Source organism: Epinephelus fuscoguttatus, linkage group LG15 (assembly GCF_011397635.1).
Source record: "Epinephelus fuscoguttatus linkage group LG15, E.fuscoguttatus.final_Chr_v1".
NCBI classification, from domain to species: domain Eukaryota; kingdom Metazoa; phylum Chordata; class Actinopteri; order Perciformes; family Serranidae; genus Epinephelus; species Epinephelus fuscoguttatus.
This window is the reverse complement of record NC_064766.1, coordinates 31,334,895-31,354,068: the sequence shown is the minus strand read 5'-3', so window position 1 is coordinate 31,354,068 and position 19,174 is coordinate 31,334,895. Positions and strand designations below refer to the sequence as shown.

Here is a 19,174-nt window from a genome sequence, read left to right as displayed (position 1 = left end):
CAGTGACTCAGCACTCTCCCACATTATTAACATTCACCACAGCCTCTGCAACTTTCCCCCCAAACAAGAGAAGGGGGAATATACTCAGAAAAGGCTGAAGGAGAAAAAGCGGAAGGAAAGGTGCTACCTCCAATTAGCCAGAGCCAGTCCAGATGATAGGTAGCATCCGTGAGAGAAGAGTGCAGTGTTCCTGTCACTACTGGTGTGGCACATGTCACCACAGGGTAATAAATTGGCTGATTTAAACATCCGCTGACACCGTCATCCTCACTGCTGGTTGTACATCCCACCACAAGCCAGTCAGTGAATCATTTGATTGGTTAAATGACATTTACTAGTAATGATGGGATGTCAAACTCGATGATTAATGGCGGAGATCAGCACTGACAATGAACTCTGAGGTGCTAGGAAATGTCAGAGCGTCTCTAGCAGTCAGCACAAGTGTTTACCGGTTCCCTCACAGGACAAAGAAATTCCTTGACAATTTCATGATTTCAAAGAGACTTTCGTAGAACACATAATTAAATGCATTATTCATCGAAGATGCCAGTGGAATAGCTTTGTTGTTCAGCATCATTTCTCAGATCCAAAAATAGACTTCCTTCACAGCCAGTAAACTCCAGTTAATCCACGAGACAGCAAAAACTGCTTGCGATGACGGTGCAGGCTCAGATTAGGATCCATGTAATGGGTGTTTCTGGGCTCACAGGAGCGCAGATGACAGAGAAAGGACTAAGTGGTTGGAAGGGCAGTTGGGAGAGCAGAACTCTCAGCTGGGATTAGCAGGCAATGATGAAGCCTCTGGCACTAATCTGCCATGCACACTCACACATACTCAAGAGTGCGAGAGTGTCTTTTGCTTTGTCTCTCTATTACTCTGCTGTCCTCCTTTGTGACAGCCTCCTGTGTTCGCTTTTCATCTTTCATCTGGTCTTCTCCGTGTGCGAATGGGGACTGATCTGCTCACAATACTTTGTTGCCATCTCTTATCCTCCCCTCGCCGTACAGTGTCTCACTTCCAGCGATGAGTGAAAGCTGAGCAAAAGAGTGAGAAATGAGCGCAACCTTTTTTCTGATCCCTCATCTTTCTCATCATCATCTCAGCTTTTGGGTTGTTTGGTTCCTCCTCTACCTGTCAAAACAGGATTCCTTTATGTAACAAGGATAAAAGTTTGCACAGATGCAGGGATTTTTCCACAGAGATCTTCTTACCGGGAGATAGTGGTGTCAACTCAGCTTGACACTGATTAACTTTAGCACTGTTTGACCTTTTAAATTCTTGTGAGTCAAATGTAATGAGTATATCTGCACTGAAAAAGATTGTATAGTAGCCGTGTGAAAGGGACAACATAGAATTAAAGTAACAGTTCTATTATTTCAATTACAATAATGTGTAGCTTAATAAATTATATTTATTTTAACATTTGAACAACAAAAAGGCCAAACTGTCAGTTTGCATCTCATACTAACAGTCAAAGATGTAGTGGTGCAATGGCATACTGAGAATGAAGTCACGCTCCCCTCTGTGTGTGTGTTGTAATCCAAGCTTTTCTGTGGTTTCTTGTGGTAAGTCAGTACATTTGTGTATCCCACTGGCTAGCTCATCGCTGCTGCTTTACGCTGTACTCCTACAGTTGTTACCACTGATGTTGGGACAGCGTCACACACAGAAGGGTTGAACCAAAGTAACCCTTCAGACATGGTACCTAGACCCTAGCGTTTCCACTGCAAGCAGTACTCTTAAATGTGGTCGGGGTTGTGGTCACTCACTGTATTTCCTCATTACCGGTGACACAGAGGGAAGCCTGCACCTGGTTTATCGTCCACAGAACAAGGCTTCACGCCGACATTTTCAGGACAAAATAGAACAGGCTGCAGTGAGAGTCTCTCTCCATTCAGTCCTTCTCAGGCAAGCTCAGGGGTTTAGTGTTGCCATAGCCCAAACGAATTAAGCTCGACAACATTTTCTCAGAGTTAGGATTAGAATATACACAGTTCACATGATCCGGTTTATTTTTAAACACTTTAATATCCACTCATTACCAAAAGTATTTGCCATCCAAGAGAGACAATAAAAAACCTAAGTAATGGTCAGAGTTGTCATATTGAAATCTAAGGTGTGTTGATGGATTCACATCGTCACATCGCGCTCAGCAGCTTTATTTGATTATAATGGACACCCTCTGTTGGGGCAGATATGTTACACCTCGCCCATGTCCCATGTATTTTGTCCATTAGCCTACTTGGTGGTGTAGAACATTATAAAAGATTTAAACAGTCTGTTTTAAAGGGATTCAAATGAATAGCTAATTGTACCAGGGCCAACACGAAGCAGCAGAGCAACCTTGTCTGTGTTTTTACATTTGACATTAGAATAAATCAATCAAATGAATGCATCCTGTAGTTGAAACCATCCAATGTACAAATTCAGCACCAGTTAAGTTCCAAACCCTGCATAGCCAACGGCATTATCACTGGGCAAAACCCAATATGCGCAGCAGCAACCACACCCTACAGAAATGCAGTCTGTGTAGCAGGTAAAAAACCCACTCTGCCCCACATGTGACATGTTGCATCTGTGACCCCTGAGCATATTAACACAGTTCATCTATCTGCTATAAGAGCAAGAATGTCATTGTCTTCAATTTAACTAGTTGTGCTTTAATTAAAACAGAAAAAGACAAAACTTTACAGACGTGTCCATAACATCTGCTGTTTGAGTTTTTATTCATGGTACTGAAATGTGTTGCTGTACAAACATAAAAGACATTTTAACGTGGCATTGCAGAAAAAGCACAGGTGTTACTCATTACATAAGCAATGGCTTAATTCCAATCAGGTGTTCAGTCCTGCATGCCTGCCCACTGTCGTGATTTACTGGGTCGTTTTAGTGGAGTGGAGCCATGATTAATAGTGTAGTTATAACTTACACCTGTGCTTTCTTCCTGCCACGACCAGTCAAAGTGTCTGCTTTAATAAAAGGTCTATTAACAAGATAAGATCTATTTATCTTATTGAACCATGTCCTGCAGCTTAATAGCAGCTTTACCGTTTGCTGGCCATAAAGCTGATAAGAATTCAGTGATTAAACTGAGAATGAAAAACATCTGAGACTTTGGATTAACCTGCTCTGAGTGGAAAAGTAACTCCTCATATTCAGAAATACCACATAGTGCTAAAAACCCAGAGACTTTTCTTCTTCATAGACAAGCACTACTAAATTCAGTAGTCAGAAAAAGCATTATTTGCCACTCAATGGGGCATTTGAGGTGATGATGACTGCGTTTCTTTTACATACAATGCAGTATTTACGTAGCTGTTTGGCAAATGGGACTTGTAGTCCCATACAGTGACTCCTACTAGGTAAACCAGATGGCATATGACAACTCAGATTCACGTGCGAGCTGGCTCAATAGATGTGCCAGGCCAGATGCAGCTGGCGGGCCGTGAGTCACATGTGGTCAACTGTCACTCTGCCATGTTTACGAACATGCTGACTTTAAATCCCCCAGGATCTAACTCACCCTTTTTTTCCTTTTACCTGATGCCATGGTTTTAAATGAAAAACAAAAATAGAAATCTAATTATGTGTGTTGTGATTCTGAACTGGGCACCATCACAGATATTAGGTAGAATGGCTTTAATCAAAATCGTCTGTTAAAAGCCTGGGTAGGCAGTTTAATTTTGGCATCACTGGGCAAAAATCCCATAATGACCTTTGAGCATATTGTAATTGAAGTGTTTTGAGACACAGACTTTATATAAAGACGGACAACACTTCTCCACGTGCACCCACTGTACAGTGGGGCATTGGTGGCTTAGTGGTAGAGCAGGCGCCCCATGTACAAGGCTGTCGCCGCAGCAGCCCGAGCTCGAACCCAGCCTGTGGCCCTTTGCTGCATGTCTCTCCCCCTCACACTTCACTATCCTATCAATTAAAGGCAAAAAATGCCCTAAAAAATATCTTAAAAAAAAAAAAAGTATCCCAGACGTCCCTCTCTCCAGCAACCCTTTCCAGCTCCTCCTGGGGGACCCCAAAGCGTTCCCAGACCAGATGACATATGTAATCCCTCCAGCGTGTTCTGGGTCTGCCCTGGATTTACAGCAGCGTGATACAAACTACTTAAAATGACAGAAACCATTTTTGGGAAAAGTGTATTTGATATGTGTTTGGAGTTTTTAGTTTTTTTAATTATCTTCCTATTATTATTATTATTATTATTATTATTATTATTATTTACCTATATTGCAGCCAGCCACCAGGGGGGCGTTCGAGATGTTTTGACTGCGCTTTTGTGGAGCTGTCACGTCGTCCATCTTTATATACAGTCTGAGAGAACACTAGAAGTTTGCGCATTCATATGGCTCTGATTTCAGTTTTGAGAAAATCTTGTGAGTGATGGAAAATCATTTCATTTTCAGAGAGCACCTGTCAATCATGTCAGTCACGGCTTGTCAACTTTCAGACTCGATCAAATATGAATGAAGATTCTGTTACGGCATTGCCTAATTCTCACCTCAGATGTTTTCAGAAACATATTTTAGTGTACTGTTTAGCTGTAAAATGAGAAAGTTTGTGACCTGGCCGCCATGTTGAAAACATATTGTAGCATCCCTTAACAATGAGGCTCATTTGGCTGGCCTTTTATTCCTTAACTTTAAACAGGCTATTGTGGGCCGTGGCCAACGCCAAACAACAAACCTGTCTGCTTTACAAGGTGTTCTCTACTCTATTTCAATAACTCCCACTCATCGGCTTACATACACACACGAACTAGCAGGAATAATAACAACCCTCCCTCCTTAAACCTCTGCCAATCACAAGTGGGTATCTCACACAAATCACTGTCATACATGCCAGTATTGATTAGCAGGCTTCACAGCGTCTAAAACAAACAACTTTGCTGGGAGTGATACATTCGTGACATTACGGAAAACTCAGTAACTGCCATAAGAGACCTATCTACAGTGACAGAATCCATCACGTCACCCAGTCCATTACAATATGGGCCAAAACGAAGCCCCGCCCACAGGCCACAGCAAATCGTTCTCATCTACAGCTAAACAGTACACTAAAATATGCTTTTGAAAACATATGAGGCTAGAAATGGGCAGTGCAGTGACAGAATTTTGATTCATTCTTGATTGGTTGTTTTTGTGATTCTTGCAAATGCCATTAGTAGCAGTACAAAAGGCAAAGGAACTGATTATCTGCCTCCTGTACTACCTTCATATAGTGACAGTTACAAAAAAAGTTACCAACTGTAGCTTTAACAGCGGATGATGGCAGAAATATTAATTATTGCATGTTTACGCATGCTGCACACAATCCAATGTGTAAAATCATTCCTATAGCAACAGTGTTGAATAAATAGCAGTGAGAACTGGAGGGTGGTACAAGCACACCGTGATTATCACTCTTCCCCTGCAGATTCAGGCCAACACGTCCGTGTCCAAAAGTGTCAAGGGACAAGGTTTTCTACTTCTAGCATGTCTAAAATACACTGTAATAAGTCTCCTTGGTCCACTGGTATTAGCAGAAGTATTTATTAGTAGAAGGATGATACTCGGGGCTTATGTGGGATATATTGAATCCTTATTTCAACTGTGTCAAATCACCCTCCTGGAAATTAGAAATATTTATGATGTGTTGGTAACACATCTATTTCAGCACTACGCAAATGCTTGTGATTCCTGTTGACTGTTTCTTTGACATACTTACATCTTCCTCACCTTCTTCTCTCCTCTCACTCCAGGTTTAAAGGGCTCCCTCCAGAGGATGCAACTTGAGTATGTGGATGTGGTTTTCGCCAACCGGCCAGACAGCAACACTCCCATGGAGGGTGAGTGACGGCTGACCAGACCTCAGGGGGTCTGTTAAGGACAATACATGTTGTTCTGTAACATGAGAGGGTGAGAAATACTGACAAGACCACTGTCCTCACCGGACTGGTGACCTTTGCCTTTGACCAAAGGGGTTTGTCTTTGTGGTCGAGTCCCTCTGACAGACACACACATGCGCACACATTTCAAGTAATCTGACAGTCTTGCCTCATCTCTCGTCCTCTATTTTAGTCTCCCACTCTCCCTTTCTTTCTCTCTGCATCTCTGTGGGATCGTTAGTTTCCACAGGGTCTCTGAGCTACACCCGCTCCCAGCCCTCCCTGTTCTTCAGAAGCAGGATTATCTGGCCCCCCAGGGGGAAGCTGGTGTATTTTGGGCTGGTCTCAATGGATCCAAGCCCTACTGTGCGCTCCATTCCTTCAACACTCCAGTACAGCCTTTCCCAAAGATCTACCTTATGTGACCATTTATTTCTTTTACACACTTCCAGTTTCCTCCTCAATTACTTCTCCTTTGTGAGGTGGCCATCACAGATACTTGGGCCCCTCTTCTATCCAGTCCTAATGCTGGTCTACAGGTAGCCTTTGGCTGAGCGGATGGACTCCCACTGGGCTTACTTAAATATTTTCCAGCCTGTCCCCTTTGCCCCCCATGTGTCCTCCTCTGTAAGCCAGCAGACTGTGGGAGGCCAATCTGTCATACTTATCGTTCCCGTGGCTTTGCTGTCACTGGTAGTACTGGTGACTGGCAGGCAGACCCTGCAGCCTGCTCCATCAGACCTTATAGTAACCTGTCTCTGCAGATAATGTCACTTCAACATTGACAGCTGATGTAGACAAGTCTAATCTGATTGATGGATTGATTGATCGAGAGCCTGACAGGATGATCAAAACTGCACAGAGAGCCAGAGATGACGGACAAATATAAAGACAGATAGGCTGTTTTGCTTTCAGCAGCCCTGCCACGCGGTCGTTTCATTAATCAGTGTAAAACCTTGTGCACCTTTTCTTCATCCTTCATTACAGTGGAGCAATGCCACTGTCATAAATCACTGTGCAGAGGGTCAGTCACTGTTAACAACTTGAGAGAGAGTGGGACTGCATGTGCAGACTCCCACAAAAACTGTGTGTCCTCCTCCTGCTCTAAGATTTTCTAAATAGCTTCTCTCTGGGATGAAGCAGCAGTGCTAACATGCAAACACGTGGGACTTCTCCATCTCTGTGGGCATTTGCAGTTCACCACACTTGTTATGTGCATGTCTAAGATATTGATTCACACACCCACGTTCTTGAAACTTAAGACAGGATTACGAGCACTGCAGTGCACAAAAACCCCCACTTGAGCTCCAAATGTTGTGTTAAGATATGATAACTACTAGATAACTAACAGGTGTGTGCATGCAGTGTGGAATTTGTGCTTTGTTCTTGTGACTTTAACTGCTTCTGACTTCGTGTGAGACAATGCGTGTCCCCTTGGGGACAAAAGAAGTGATGTCATGGCTGCGGAGTCTGTCTTTGTTACCGTCACCACTTTCCTTTGCCCGTCCACTCATCCTTCTTTTTGTGTGTCTCTTTCCCCCCCACACTGCTTGTTCTTGACTTGCTTTGTCTTTTGGCATCCAATCTAACAGGCCCAACTTGGTGTCACAAATATCTGGTTCCCCTTTTCATCTCCTCTATTGCTCGTTACTGTTGTCACTTTCAGTCATTAGACTGTAAAGAAGTTTGCCCCCGAGGAGTTACAGGCCTAGCTGGAATTTCATCTTACATGTCGGCACATAGTGTACTTCGTGAAGCGCTAACGTTACAGTACATGTGCTAAGAATGTGCCTCAAGGAGAAGCATCTGTGGCATTGACGACTCAATTTTTTAATAGGTATACCAAAGCCTGCAGAGTAAACTGTCCAAATCTCAGCTCAATGCTGCCAACCAGTCACTCAGCATCATTTCTCTTTTTTGACAGAGCAATATGCAGCAAATTGACTCCATTCAGTCACCTGAATATGAAAATCCCCTGCACGAAGTGAATGAACAGAATATGCAGGCCGAGAGCAAAAGAGCAGACATGGCACCAATAAATAGAGTTTATAACAATCCCTGCAGCCAAGAGCAAATAAAATGGTACTGCCACAGCATGCTGAACACAAACCCAAAGCCATCCAGTCAGGACATTCCTTTAAGTACCAGCATATCGCCTCTTCTCTCAAATGCTGAGCAATAAAGGGCAGCATGCAGGGTGAGCTCACCCACGCAATACTTACCTTCCTTTTGGATGCATATTCAAAACCTTCTTTCCCACGATCATCGAACTGTGAACAGCCACTGAAAACCTCCTGTGGTGTGACATATTGATTGCTGCCCTGTGTGTATGCATGAGGAGGATAAACATAAGCTTTAAAATGACTACCACCTCCCTGTAAAGCAATTCAATCAGGAGACACTTGTTTTTCTAGTAAAAAGAATATTTATTAACATGTGCGCATGAGAATGAAAAAGGCTTTTGGCAAGTAGACCCCCATCAAGATGGTATGATTTAAGGAGGGTGATGAATCCATAGTTGAATAGGGCACCCTCCCTGGGGTTTAGACGCTGGTGGTGAAGATAAGGTGAGAAGAAGATGGAGAAGTGCCGATGATCTGGATGAGTAGAGGAATGGGTCTTTGTTGAGCTTGTCCTGGACTCTGGATACGACGGCTGGAGGTGAACGGGGTGGAGGAGGGTGCGACAGTTCTGCCTAAAATGACAGCTGACAACAGCAAAAGAGAGAGCAGTTTTAAAATTTTGCAGAGGCATCCTGATTTGCTGATAGAGAACATGGTGGAATGAACACCCATAGTCAGCTGATTAGAGGAAGCAATGGGAGTGTGATGGAGAGAATTGTGAATGGATGGGCACAAAGAAAGTCTTCCTGATTGAACTATCGATAGATTCATTTCTCAGTTAGACACCTAAACATACACATAGACGCCTGCTCGGACCAGTGTGGGTAGCAGTGTGTGCTGAATGCCTCATTCCACACTCCTTGCTGCACTCTGCAGACGGACGCTGTGATACCTGCTGGCTGAAGTTGACCAAATGTTCCCAACTCAGTGGAGTGTCTCAAGGACGAGCTGATATTGGGAGTTTGCAAATTTGCATTTAAAGGTATACCATGCAGGAACTGTCGTAAACAATATTGCCAAATAAAAGTCAACCCTAGATTCACACTCATTTACTAGATATGTGTGTTTTCATGGCACTGTCTTAACAATTTTCATAGCTCCCTCTTGGTTGTGTGTGTCCTACAGCGCACACCTGGTGGCTACTGCCTGTCAGTCCCAAAAATGTCCCAACCAAAGCAAAAAAAAAAAAAGGAAAATAGGAAAATACAGACCAAGGGCAGACACTTATAGTGGGTCATAAATGATGATTGAGTGGGATTACTCTCTCTTTATCAGCATCATACTTGTGTTTGGCCATGTCGTCGAGCTAGTTTGCTGTCTCTGTCAAGTAGCTGTCTGTTAGTCACTCACTCTACAGCAGAAAATGACACCGCTGCATGCGGCTCTTTAGCCCCTGTGCAGTGACTCCCTGTGGCTTTGACTGCTTGACTGCTTTCAGACCTAGAGTTATCTTGCTTTGGTCTGAATCAGGGACTAATTTTGTTACAAAGTTGTACAATTGCCAAGAGTTGGTTCGTGTTCTCACGGCAGCATTTACAAGCGGACCAGATCAAATTCCTTGAATGACAAAGCTGCTCTTGATTGGTCAGAATTTCCATGTGAGAAAAATCCAGGAAGTAAACAAAACGTTGAAGAAGAGTACACTTGCAAGATAAATGTGACACTTTCTAATGTCACAATGGAGGGACAACTACGCAGGTTGATTTTAGTGCTGCTCATCGTGGACTATATTGCTGTCATTGTTCATTTTAGTCAAACCATACAGTTTGAAAATGAGGCGCAGCTCTAACTAGAAAACAATGTTTTGATGCATTGGATGTGCTGAATGTGCATATTAAGGCAGTACAGGAGGAGGTGCACATTAATAATCCTCCAGGACTGTAACATGCTCATGTTCAACCCAAACAATGTGTCATGTGACTGCAGTTGGTTCGGATCCAGGTCGGAACTCGTTCTTACTACAAATGAACTGCGCCAGAGTTTGTTTGTAACCAGACCGAGACCACCTCTCCAAGAAGCTCTTGTCGGTTGTTTTGGTGCGATTGCTGTGTTTACACCTGCCCAAACAAACTGCACATAGGGGGCAGATGAATTTGAGTTAGTTTGAACCACACTAAACAAGGCAGGTGTGAAAGCACCCTTAAATAACCCACTGGCCATCTTGTGGTAAAACATATTATTGATTTGTCATGGAGAAACTTTAGTGATGTGCGGCTCTAGACAGATTTTTTGTTTGCTCTTTTTTTGTTGTTGTTGCTGTTGTTTTGGCCAAAAATAGCTCTTTTAAAATAAAGTTTGCCAACCTCGGATCTTAAAGTGCCTATCAGCACCCCTAAAGCTCACTGATTAACACAGTGCATCTTGTTAGGCTATGTTTGTGACTATTTCTTGGTCAGGGCGGTAACTCTCCAGAGTCCAACTCTGGAGATATAACGTTTTAATTAGTGAGCTTTAGAGCTGCTGATAGGCGGATTTTATTGTCTTTAGATGGAGCCAAGCTTGCTGTATTACCTGTTTCCATCCTCTGTGCCAAACTAAGTTAAGCTAACTGCCTGTTTACTGCACAGATGTGGGAGCTCCTGCGATATTTATATCTAAATTCTTCACCAATCTCATACATTCAAGAGCATATTAATACAGTTCATGTTCATACATACATGCACACATCAGCATGAGCACGTGCCCACAACTTCACCCACATCATCCTCCTTGAAAACCCACAGTGGGCTGATGTGAGCGGGGCGCTGATGCTTGATATCTCACCTGAGCACTTCACTCAGTGTGGCATCTGGTGTTGGAGTTTATGACTCACCGCGGCCTCATGAGCAGGAAATTTATGTTAAGACTTGGCCAGTAGGTAAGAACGGATGTTGCCGTGGATCAAGTTGTCAAGTTGTCACTGAGGGTGGATTATTCATACATTCGAAAACTCTTGAAACTATGAACTGTACGCGCCTCCGAGGTTTCTACTTGGTTCACAATTTTTCTCTTTCATTGCATCCTTCAAAATCCCTCCCTCCCTCCCTCCCTCCCTTTTGGAGTAGATGCACTGTTATTCCTCTACCCTCCCACCTGCTTCACCCACACACACGCACGCACACACACACACACACACACACACACACACACACACACACACACACACACTTGCTCTCTGTCTCTCACTGAGCTACATTTTGGTCCAGAGAGAGCTACTGATGAAAAGGAATCGCTCTTTTTTAATCACACTCTGCTGGGGTCTCATCTCTTCACCCTCGTTTTCAGTCACCTCCCTTCATATTTTGCATTCAGAATTTTATATTGTGTTAATGTAGCACATGTTTCATTAAAGCATATTAAGTGCAGTTAGAGTTTGAAGCAAGCAATTATAGACTAAAGTGATCACATAAATTACTTGATCGACTTGTTGTTGTTTTCTTCAGTGATTAGAGTGTGTGCACGGCATACTACAGACACACATATAGAGAAATATTTCCATATTTCCTCCTATGTGAGACTTCCTCGGTTGAAAACTCCTGTGAGAAAGAACTTCATGGTTCTTATTAAAAACAATTTTGCTTATCAACTATTCCACCCACCATTACCTCATTGCTGCATCCTCAGGCTCGAATACACAAACCACTAAAGGCCACTGTGGCTGATTTCGACCCCTACAGCTGTAACTAAACTGATTTGTTCAACTGCACAAGCAACTCTCTGCCAAGGTTGGCTGAGTCTTCTCATTTAACCCCCTGCAGCATTGTGCCACATTAACTCGTATGGTCGCCAGCAAAGAATATTTGCTTGCACGTGAGATAAAAAAGACTTTATTGCAAAGATGCTGAATACATTTCAAGCGTCATTTTTGTCTTCATGGTCCTGAAGGTGCCAGTTTTAACAAAAGGTTTTTTTTGAATATCTTGTAGTCTTCGACTTTTATGAAAACTTTGTCATTCTCTGATTAAAAAATACCAAATTTTCCAAATTTTTCGGTGTAGTATGTGAAAATATTGTAAGTTAAGAAAGAAATATCAATCAGTACAAACAGAATTGAAATTGGTTATGTAAAAGTTGCAGTTGTGGCGCCATCCACTGTTTGGTTATTGGCAATGTACATATATCTGCTCCCTAATGTTTTATGTGTGTGTTTTTTTAACAGAGATAGTGAGAGCAATGACACATGTGATCAACCAGGGGATGTCCATGTACTGGGGGACGTCCCGGTGGTCTGCCATGGAGATCATGGTGAGTGATGGGAAAAGTCTTGTAACATTTTGTAACAAGTAATGCAGATATTTAAAAAAAAAAAAAAAGCTTCCAATTGCAAAAATTTGTTAAGAAAGTGGGCTCTTTTCAAGGCTGGATAATATACACCAATCAGCCAGAACATTACAACCACTGACAGATGAATTGAAAGACATTAATCATCTTGTTACAGTACATTGTTCTGCTGGAAAACCTGGGGTTTTGGCATTTATGTGGATGCCACTTGACGCACTCCACCGACCCAAACATCACTGCAGGCTAAGTAACCCCCCTCATGGCAACAGCACTCCTCGATGGCAGTGGCCCCCCAGCAGGAAAATGCACCTCACTGCTCAGGAGTGGTCCGAGGAGCATGACAAAGAGCTCAAGGCAGTGACCTGGCCTTCAAATTCCCCAGATCTCAAAACAGTCGAGCCTCCGTGGTACATGCCAGTATCCCAGAGATCCTGTGTCCAAGTCACAACTGGTCAGAGCCAAGTCTGATCCACAGTGGAGCCTCTGACCTGTCGAGGCATGAACACAGGACCTCTGTGGGTATCCTGTAGTGTCTGTCACCAAAGCGTTGCCAGTGGATCCTTTGAGTCCTATTGGTTGCAAGCTGGCAGTCCTGCAGATGCTCCAGTGGATAGGGATCTAGGGGATTTGGAGCTCACATCAACACCATGAGCCCTTTGTCACATTCCTCATTCCTTCCTGGATGGGTGATGGGTGTCAGGTGGCATCCACGTGAATGCCAGGTCCCTGTGTTTCCCAGCAGAACACTGCATTGTAATGGAACTGTGATTTTAAAGTTGTGGTTGCTCATTGTATAGATATTACTTTTTGTCTATCCTTGTAATCATATGTGGGAACATTTATTAAAACCACGAAACACACTTTGAAACAAATTGGCTGTCTAAATTTCCACATAGACAACTTCGCGTGAGATTTCCGACGGCTAGACAGAAATTAAAATACATCTATAATGATGTAGAGTGCTGTGGGGAATCTTCTGTTTATGTCTGTTTTGCCCACAGTACTGAAGCTATCAGCACAACTTTGTACTTTAGAAGCGGGTAGTGCAATCCAAAATTAGCTGATACGTCGGAACACGATATGCCATACAGAGAGCAGTGGGAGAAAAAAGAAAATCTAAAGGTCAGTGTTTACACGTGTCTCCCTAATCTCGTGAACATTTCTCCCCTTTCTTTTTATTCCCTCTTCACATTCAATTAGGAAGCATACTCTGTGGCCAGGCAGTTTAATCTAATTCCACCAGTGTGCGAGCAGGCAGAGTATCACTTCTACCAGAGGGAGAAAGTGGAAACTCAGCTGCCAGAGCTCTACCATAAGATAGGTAAGGCTCCTGAAGTCAAGCTTTTTGTGAATATATTTTGTTTCCTTTTGCTCAGTGACTGTTGCTCTGTCTCAGGTGTGGGTGTGGTGTCTTGGTCCCCTTTGGCCTGTGGAATCATCACTGGGAAGTACGAGAACGGCGTCCCAGAATCCTCCAGAGCCTCAATGAAGGTACAGCTTAAATTTCTCTCTGCCTTGTGTCTGTATGTTCCCATGGTACATCTCTCAGTGACAGCTTGCTGGCTCCAAACCGTAGTTGGGATCACGCTGGCTTATTAGCATTCATTTAGCTTGGCTCGTTATTAGCTGGTAACTAGCTTGTAGTGTTCCGCACCACTCCCCTGAAGGAAGGATAGTGAGGCATTGGGGTGCCGTTCACCAACAATGGCTTTATTGCAGTCTTCATTACAAAACAATAAACATGGCCTTCTCATGAGTATAGCAGTAGCCCTGAGCTTATATAGACTCAGTTTTCTGCTGGCTATCATCACTCTTCGCTGTGTGTGGTCTCCACCGTGACACACCCGTGAGAGAGCTGCTTCCCCACCACACACAATGAAGCACATATCACACACTCACAGGTTACCCACAAGGCCACCGCCCTTAAAGGGGAAAAGGGTGAGCTGGCAACAGGCAGCCTCCGGGGCTTAAAAAAAATGAAGCCAATACCCAAGTGCCAATAGCAGCAGTTCCTCAAATGGCCACTTGAGGCTGGCTCCAAAAGCGAGTCAGTTCCCTTAGACCCCCTTAAAAAGTATTAGATTGTCTTAAATTCAGATTGAATGGGTCTGAAATGTTTTTTAGTCACATCACCGATATAATTTTTAGCGTTGGTGCTATAGGAAACATAATTTTAACAGGAGAGAAACACGACAGCATTCGACGGGGTACCAGACTTCAGCACAACACCTGTATGTGCGCAAAGCCCCTATTTTTCCCCCTTAATGTGCTTAGATCATTCAATGAGTCTGCATCGATATACCAGGACCTTGCAAGCTATGAAAAATGGGAAAATGCAAGCGAAAGGACAAACAGCTTAAAAAAGATAACAATGATTACACATGGTGATTAAAGCCAGAGCCTGGAAATGTTTATGAGACAAACTGCGCTGTATGTCGAGGGTGTTTAAAACGTGGTTAAATGAGGATCAGGGCTGAGGAATCACAGTTGTCAGGGTAATTTCAGCTGTTCATTATGAACTGACATCAATGTGTGTACTTGGAAAGAGTATATTTTCACTTTGGTGTGTATTTCCATCGCAAGTTTGGTCTTAAATTTCATTTTAAGTGGTGTTAAAAAGGTATAAGAAAGTCTTAAATTTAATATGTTGATACCTGTAGACACCCTGGAGAACCCTTACTTCTTATTGTGTACGACCACCTCCCAACACAAGTTTAGCTACGTGTGTACACATCCCTGAACACCTGCGATTGCCCTTCATGAGGCAAAATATTGGCCTATTGTAAAAGATAAGAGGCTTGTATGCCGGATTTGTAGAGAAATTAAATCTTAGTGAGTACACAGTTGGTTTATTGTCGCATGTTTTCAGCATTATATTTGTGTACAATTTGATTTGTATCAGTAGCAACCAAAAGGTTTTATATACATTTATATGCAAACTGTGGAAATGTGTGTCCCTGGTAATACTGGCGTATGTGATAAAAAGCATACAAAAATACATCTGAAGTGGGATTTATTATCAAAATATGCACATAAATATATTCAAGGAATGTGTGACAATCATGTCACACAACTAATGAACTTTTTTGGTCCAGCCAGTTTTCCCAATTCATGAAAGCTGTACGAGGGCCGAAGTTTTCTATAACTCACCTGTCTAAATTTGTCCAAATATGATCAAATCAAGGGTGCGTTCCGAATCACATACTTTTTACTTTTAGTATATACCGCAGCTGCCTTTAAAGAGTACGTACTGATGCATGCAGTATGCGCACAATCAGAACATACTACTGTCTCATAACATTACACACTGAACTCTGACTCTCTTGCACATATATTTGTTACCGTGGAGATATAACAAAATGCTGTTCACCTAGCTCGCCGGAGATGGAGGTCAACCCGGAGAGATCTGCTGTTGTTTTTACTTTGCAGTGTATGTAGTTTACAAGGGAAATTCAAAGTAAAATTACATATGCATTTTTCTATCATTGTTATTTTCATAGTTATGTCCTTTTGTTGTTGGTAATCTATATGATTATTTTGTTAATTTAAACAATTAATATTCCTATTATTACTGTTCGACTGGTCCTCACTTACTTGAATTCGCTGTCAGCCATCAGCCAGGCTTCTGGGAGCTGTCAATCAGCTTTTAACGAGCTGTCAAGCTGCTATCTGTCTGTCAATGAGACGTATTGACAACTGGGCAGAGGATTGTGGGTCAGAATAGCCAGAAAAGCAGGCTGGCTTGCATACTGCAAAAATATGACTGGGTGTAGTAGAAGTTTTTTTGGCATACTGCATTTTATATACTTTGTATTTGGCGATACTTAAAGGAGCTATATGTAAGAAATCTAAAGCAAATAGTCGTAAAATCATCCTAATATGTCACAGAGACTAAGGAATAATGTTCATATAACATACTGATCTCACTGACAACAATAGTACAGCCAGAATATTTGCATTTAAAAAAATATTTTACGGTCTGCAAATCATGTTTATGTTTTGAATTTGTGTTTGGGCCTGTTGCGCCACCCACCACCGTCTACCAGTCACGCAGTCAGTAGAGTCTCAGTATCAGTTACAGTTACGACTGAGCTACAGCAGCACAGCAAGCAGCATTAGCAGTGTCCCGGTACATAGCATTAGCAGTCTCCTCAGCTGTATCCTGGCAGCAGTGTTAGCAACAGAGAAGCAGTACTTGCTCGAACGGTCCGCTGGAAAACCGAAGATCAAGGACGCGGCAACGCAGCCCTGCCACGGCAGCCGCCTGTGGGCAAACAAATCAGTCTCCAGCGTGCCGCTGTCCAGCAACCTCGAATCTGTAGGGGAGGGGGGGCGGACACGACTCGCGGCAGTATTTTGAATTTGAGTGCAGTAACCGTTTTGGCCACATTCGTACATACAGCGCCTTTAATCTTTTTCTATCATTCCTGATAGTAAGGTAGTATAGTAATTGGAACGCACAGTTAATTTGACCAAATATGATCACCTTGATTCACTTGTGGTTCCAAAAGCCAAGATGGTGACGGCCAAAATGCCTGACTTGAGGCTTTAAAACTGGAGTCAACAGTCCAATTGGTGACATCACAGTGGCTACATCCATTATTTTATCACAGTCTGTCATATATTCCAATTTTTTTCCTCTCATCCAACAATGAAACATTATCTGGTTCAAGTTATTTCTCCCTGATTATGAGTAATCATTTTAATACTTCTTCTTTTACTGCTCCTTTAGCCATACCAGTGGTTGAGGGAGAAGATAATGAGCGAGGATGGGAGAAAACAACAAGCCAAGCTAAAGGAGTTGGCTCATATCGCAGAGAAGCTCAGCTGTACTTTGCCGCAGCTAGCCATAGGTGAGGGACGACATGAACCCCAACTCTACGTTGTTGTGAGATCAAACAAAAATAATGTTGCTCATAACTAAATTCAGTGTTTTTCTACATTCTGTGTGATATATTGACACCATAATAACAACTGTAAAAACTCCTCTGATCTTCAGCCTGGTGCCTGAGGAACGAGGGAGTGAGCTCAGTGCTGCTGGGATCCTCCAATGCAAGCCAGCTTACAGAGAACCTGGGAGCCATTCAGGTATAAAGTCTGTTTCCTAAGCTTGAGCAAGCAGTCCAGTCCAACAGCACTGATTGTATGTTCTTTCTTTGTTTTGCACATCTCAGGTAATTCCAAAGATGACAGCAGGCATTGCCTCAGAAGTGGATCATATACTGGGAAATCGTCCTCACAGTAAAAGGGACTACCACCATTAGGATGGACCCTGTTTTAGGAAACTATGCTCAAAAAAGCCTATCAAAGCTCACTTCTCACAGCCATGGCACCCGAGTGTGTGCCCAACTTTGCTTGTGTGCGTGTATGACTGTATGTGTGACTGCGTAAAGTGTTCTGCTTGGCTCCTTGTCCGTATGATGATCAACCAGTACTCATTATTGTAAAGTGAGCTACTTGACAAAACATGCATGCTAAAGCTATAGCAGCCGGCTACTGGACTGAACATCAGTTCCAGTGAGATGATTTCTGGAGCGCTCTGACATGTTGCCTAACCACAAATCTAAAGAAGCATAACATTAGATCATGGAGAAATAGATCACTGCACGATGAAGCTGATTGACGACTAGCATGTGCCAGTTACAAACAATCATGATTTTCTGAATAAGGGTGTTTTGCATCAAGAAAAGAAAACTTAGGTGTGACATAAGCTAATGGCAGTAAATACATGAAAAAAGATCAGGTGTATCAAAATGTACCTAATGTTAGAGGAATCATATAGATGTTTGTGCTGTAAAGAAAAAATCAGTGATGAGGTGTGTAATCGGGCCTGTTCTCTGCAGACTGGATAATATGCTCACACCTCCCAGTGCAGCTGGAGCTGACCCGTCAACGTGATGAATTATTTCAGTACTGGAAAATGCTCACAATGTTGCTGATACCAAGAGAGCTAAGACAAACTTAAATATGTTTCAAAACATCTGTTCTGACTGTTATATATATATATATTTTCCTTATTAAGCAGCTATGTCAGAATAAGCTTTTCATATCCCTGTGTTGTATTTTTTTTTCCACTTATGCAAAAGTACAGCATAGTGTACTTCCCTAATGTGCCCCTTCAGCCTGTTTTAATTTGGACTATGCCAGACTTTCTGTCAGTAATGATAATGTCTGATTCATTTCATTTCAGTCTGTGTTGTGGTTAAAACTTTCGTCTAGTCGAAGTTGGGGAGAAGATGCTCCCGAGGGGGGAGCTTGTGAATTCAACAAAGCCATGTAGCTATTAAGAGACTCAGTATAAAAAACCCATGTGGAACCCTGCAGTCATTGCACCTGGTACTCTTACCCAACTTCTCTCAGATGCCATATTTACATAATGGGATGATGTTTGTTATGTTCTGTCTGTTCAAACACGTATTTTGGTGTCCCTCATCAGATTTGTACATACAAATAAAGAGCTTATAATTCTCATGTGATATGTTTTAGAGGATATATAGTAATTTTCTATTAATTAAATGGATGCCTTCTAATTTTTCGCCCCTTACAAAGTGAAATAACAAAGCTAGAGTAGACTAACTGTTTGCTGAGTTACATTGTAAACCGCAGTAAAAAGAAGAAACCTGTGACTTGAAACACTCTGCTGTAGTTACTGCTGTTTGCTGCTGGGGTTTGTCTGTGTCTTCCTGTTTTATAATAAAATAATGTGTGAATTATTTACTTGACTTATTTATTTGACTTGTGGAAAGTATGCTCCTGGCAGAGCCCTGAGTTTCACGGCTCTAGTTCTTGGTTGCTTTTGTGGTGACACTGTCTCCATGGGAACAAAGGCTGGCATTTCCGGTGAGTCGTCCAATCAGCTGCGCTTGTTCAGAGGCGTGATATCTGATTGGCTCCGGGGGACTTCCTTGA

The 19,174-nt window shown here is 42.6% G+C and overlaps 1 protein-coding gene across 11 annotated transcripts in view; it reads left to right on the top strand.

Annotated features, from left to right (window-relative positions):
- The window catches only part of kcnab1b (potassium voltage-gated channel subfamily A regulatory beta subunit 1b), a 62,890-nt gene extending 43,912 nt beyond the window's left edge, over positions 1–18,978 (top strand). For all 11 annotated transcript variants that reach the window (XM_049599146.1, XM_049599154.1, XM_049599152.1 and 8 more), the window contains 7 exons: positions 5,757–5,843; positions 12,144–12,229; positions 13,466–13,586; positions 13,662–13,756; positions 16,998–17,118; positions 17,265–17,353; positions 17,440–18,978. In XM_049599146.1, the coding sequence (XP_049455103.1) occupies positions 5,757–5,843; positions 12,144–12,229; positions 13,466–13,586; positions 13,662–13,756; positions 16,998–17,118; positions 17,265–17,353; positions 17,440–17,529 (689 nt within the window). In that variant the 3' untranslated portion in view covers positions 17,530–18,978. The remainder of the gene's footprint in view (positions 1–5,756; positions 5,844–12,143; positions 12,230–13,465; positions 13,587–13,661; positions 13,757–16,997; positions 17,119–17,264; positions 17,354–17,439) is intronic.
- Positions 18,979–19,174: the final 196 nt, after the last annotated feature.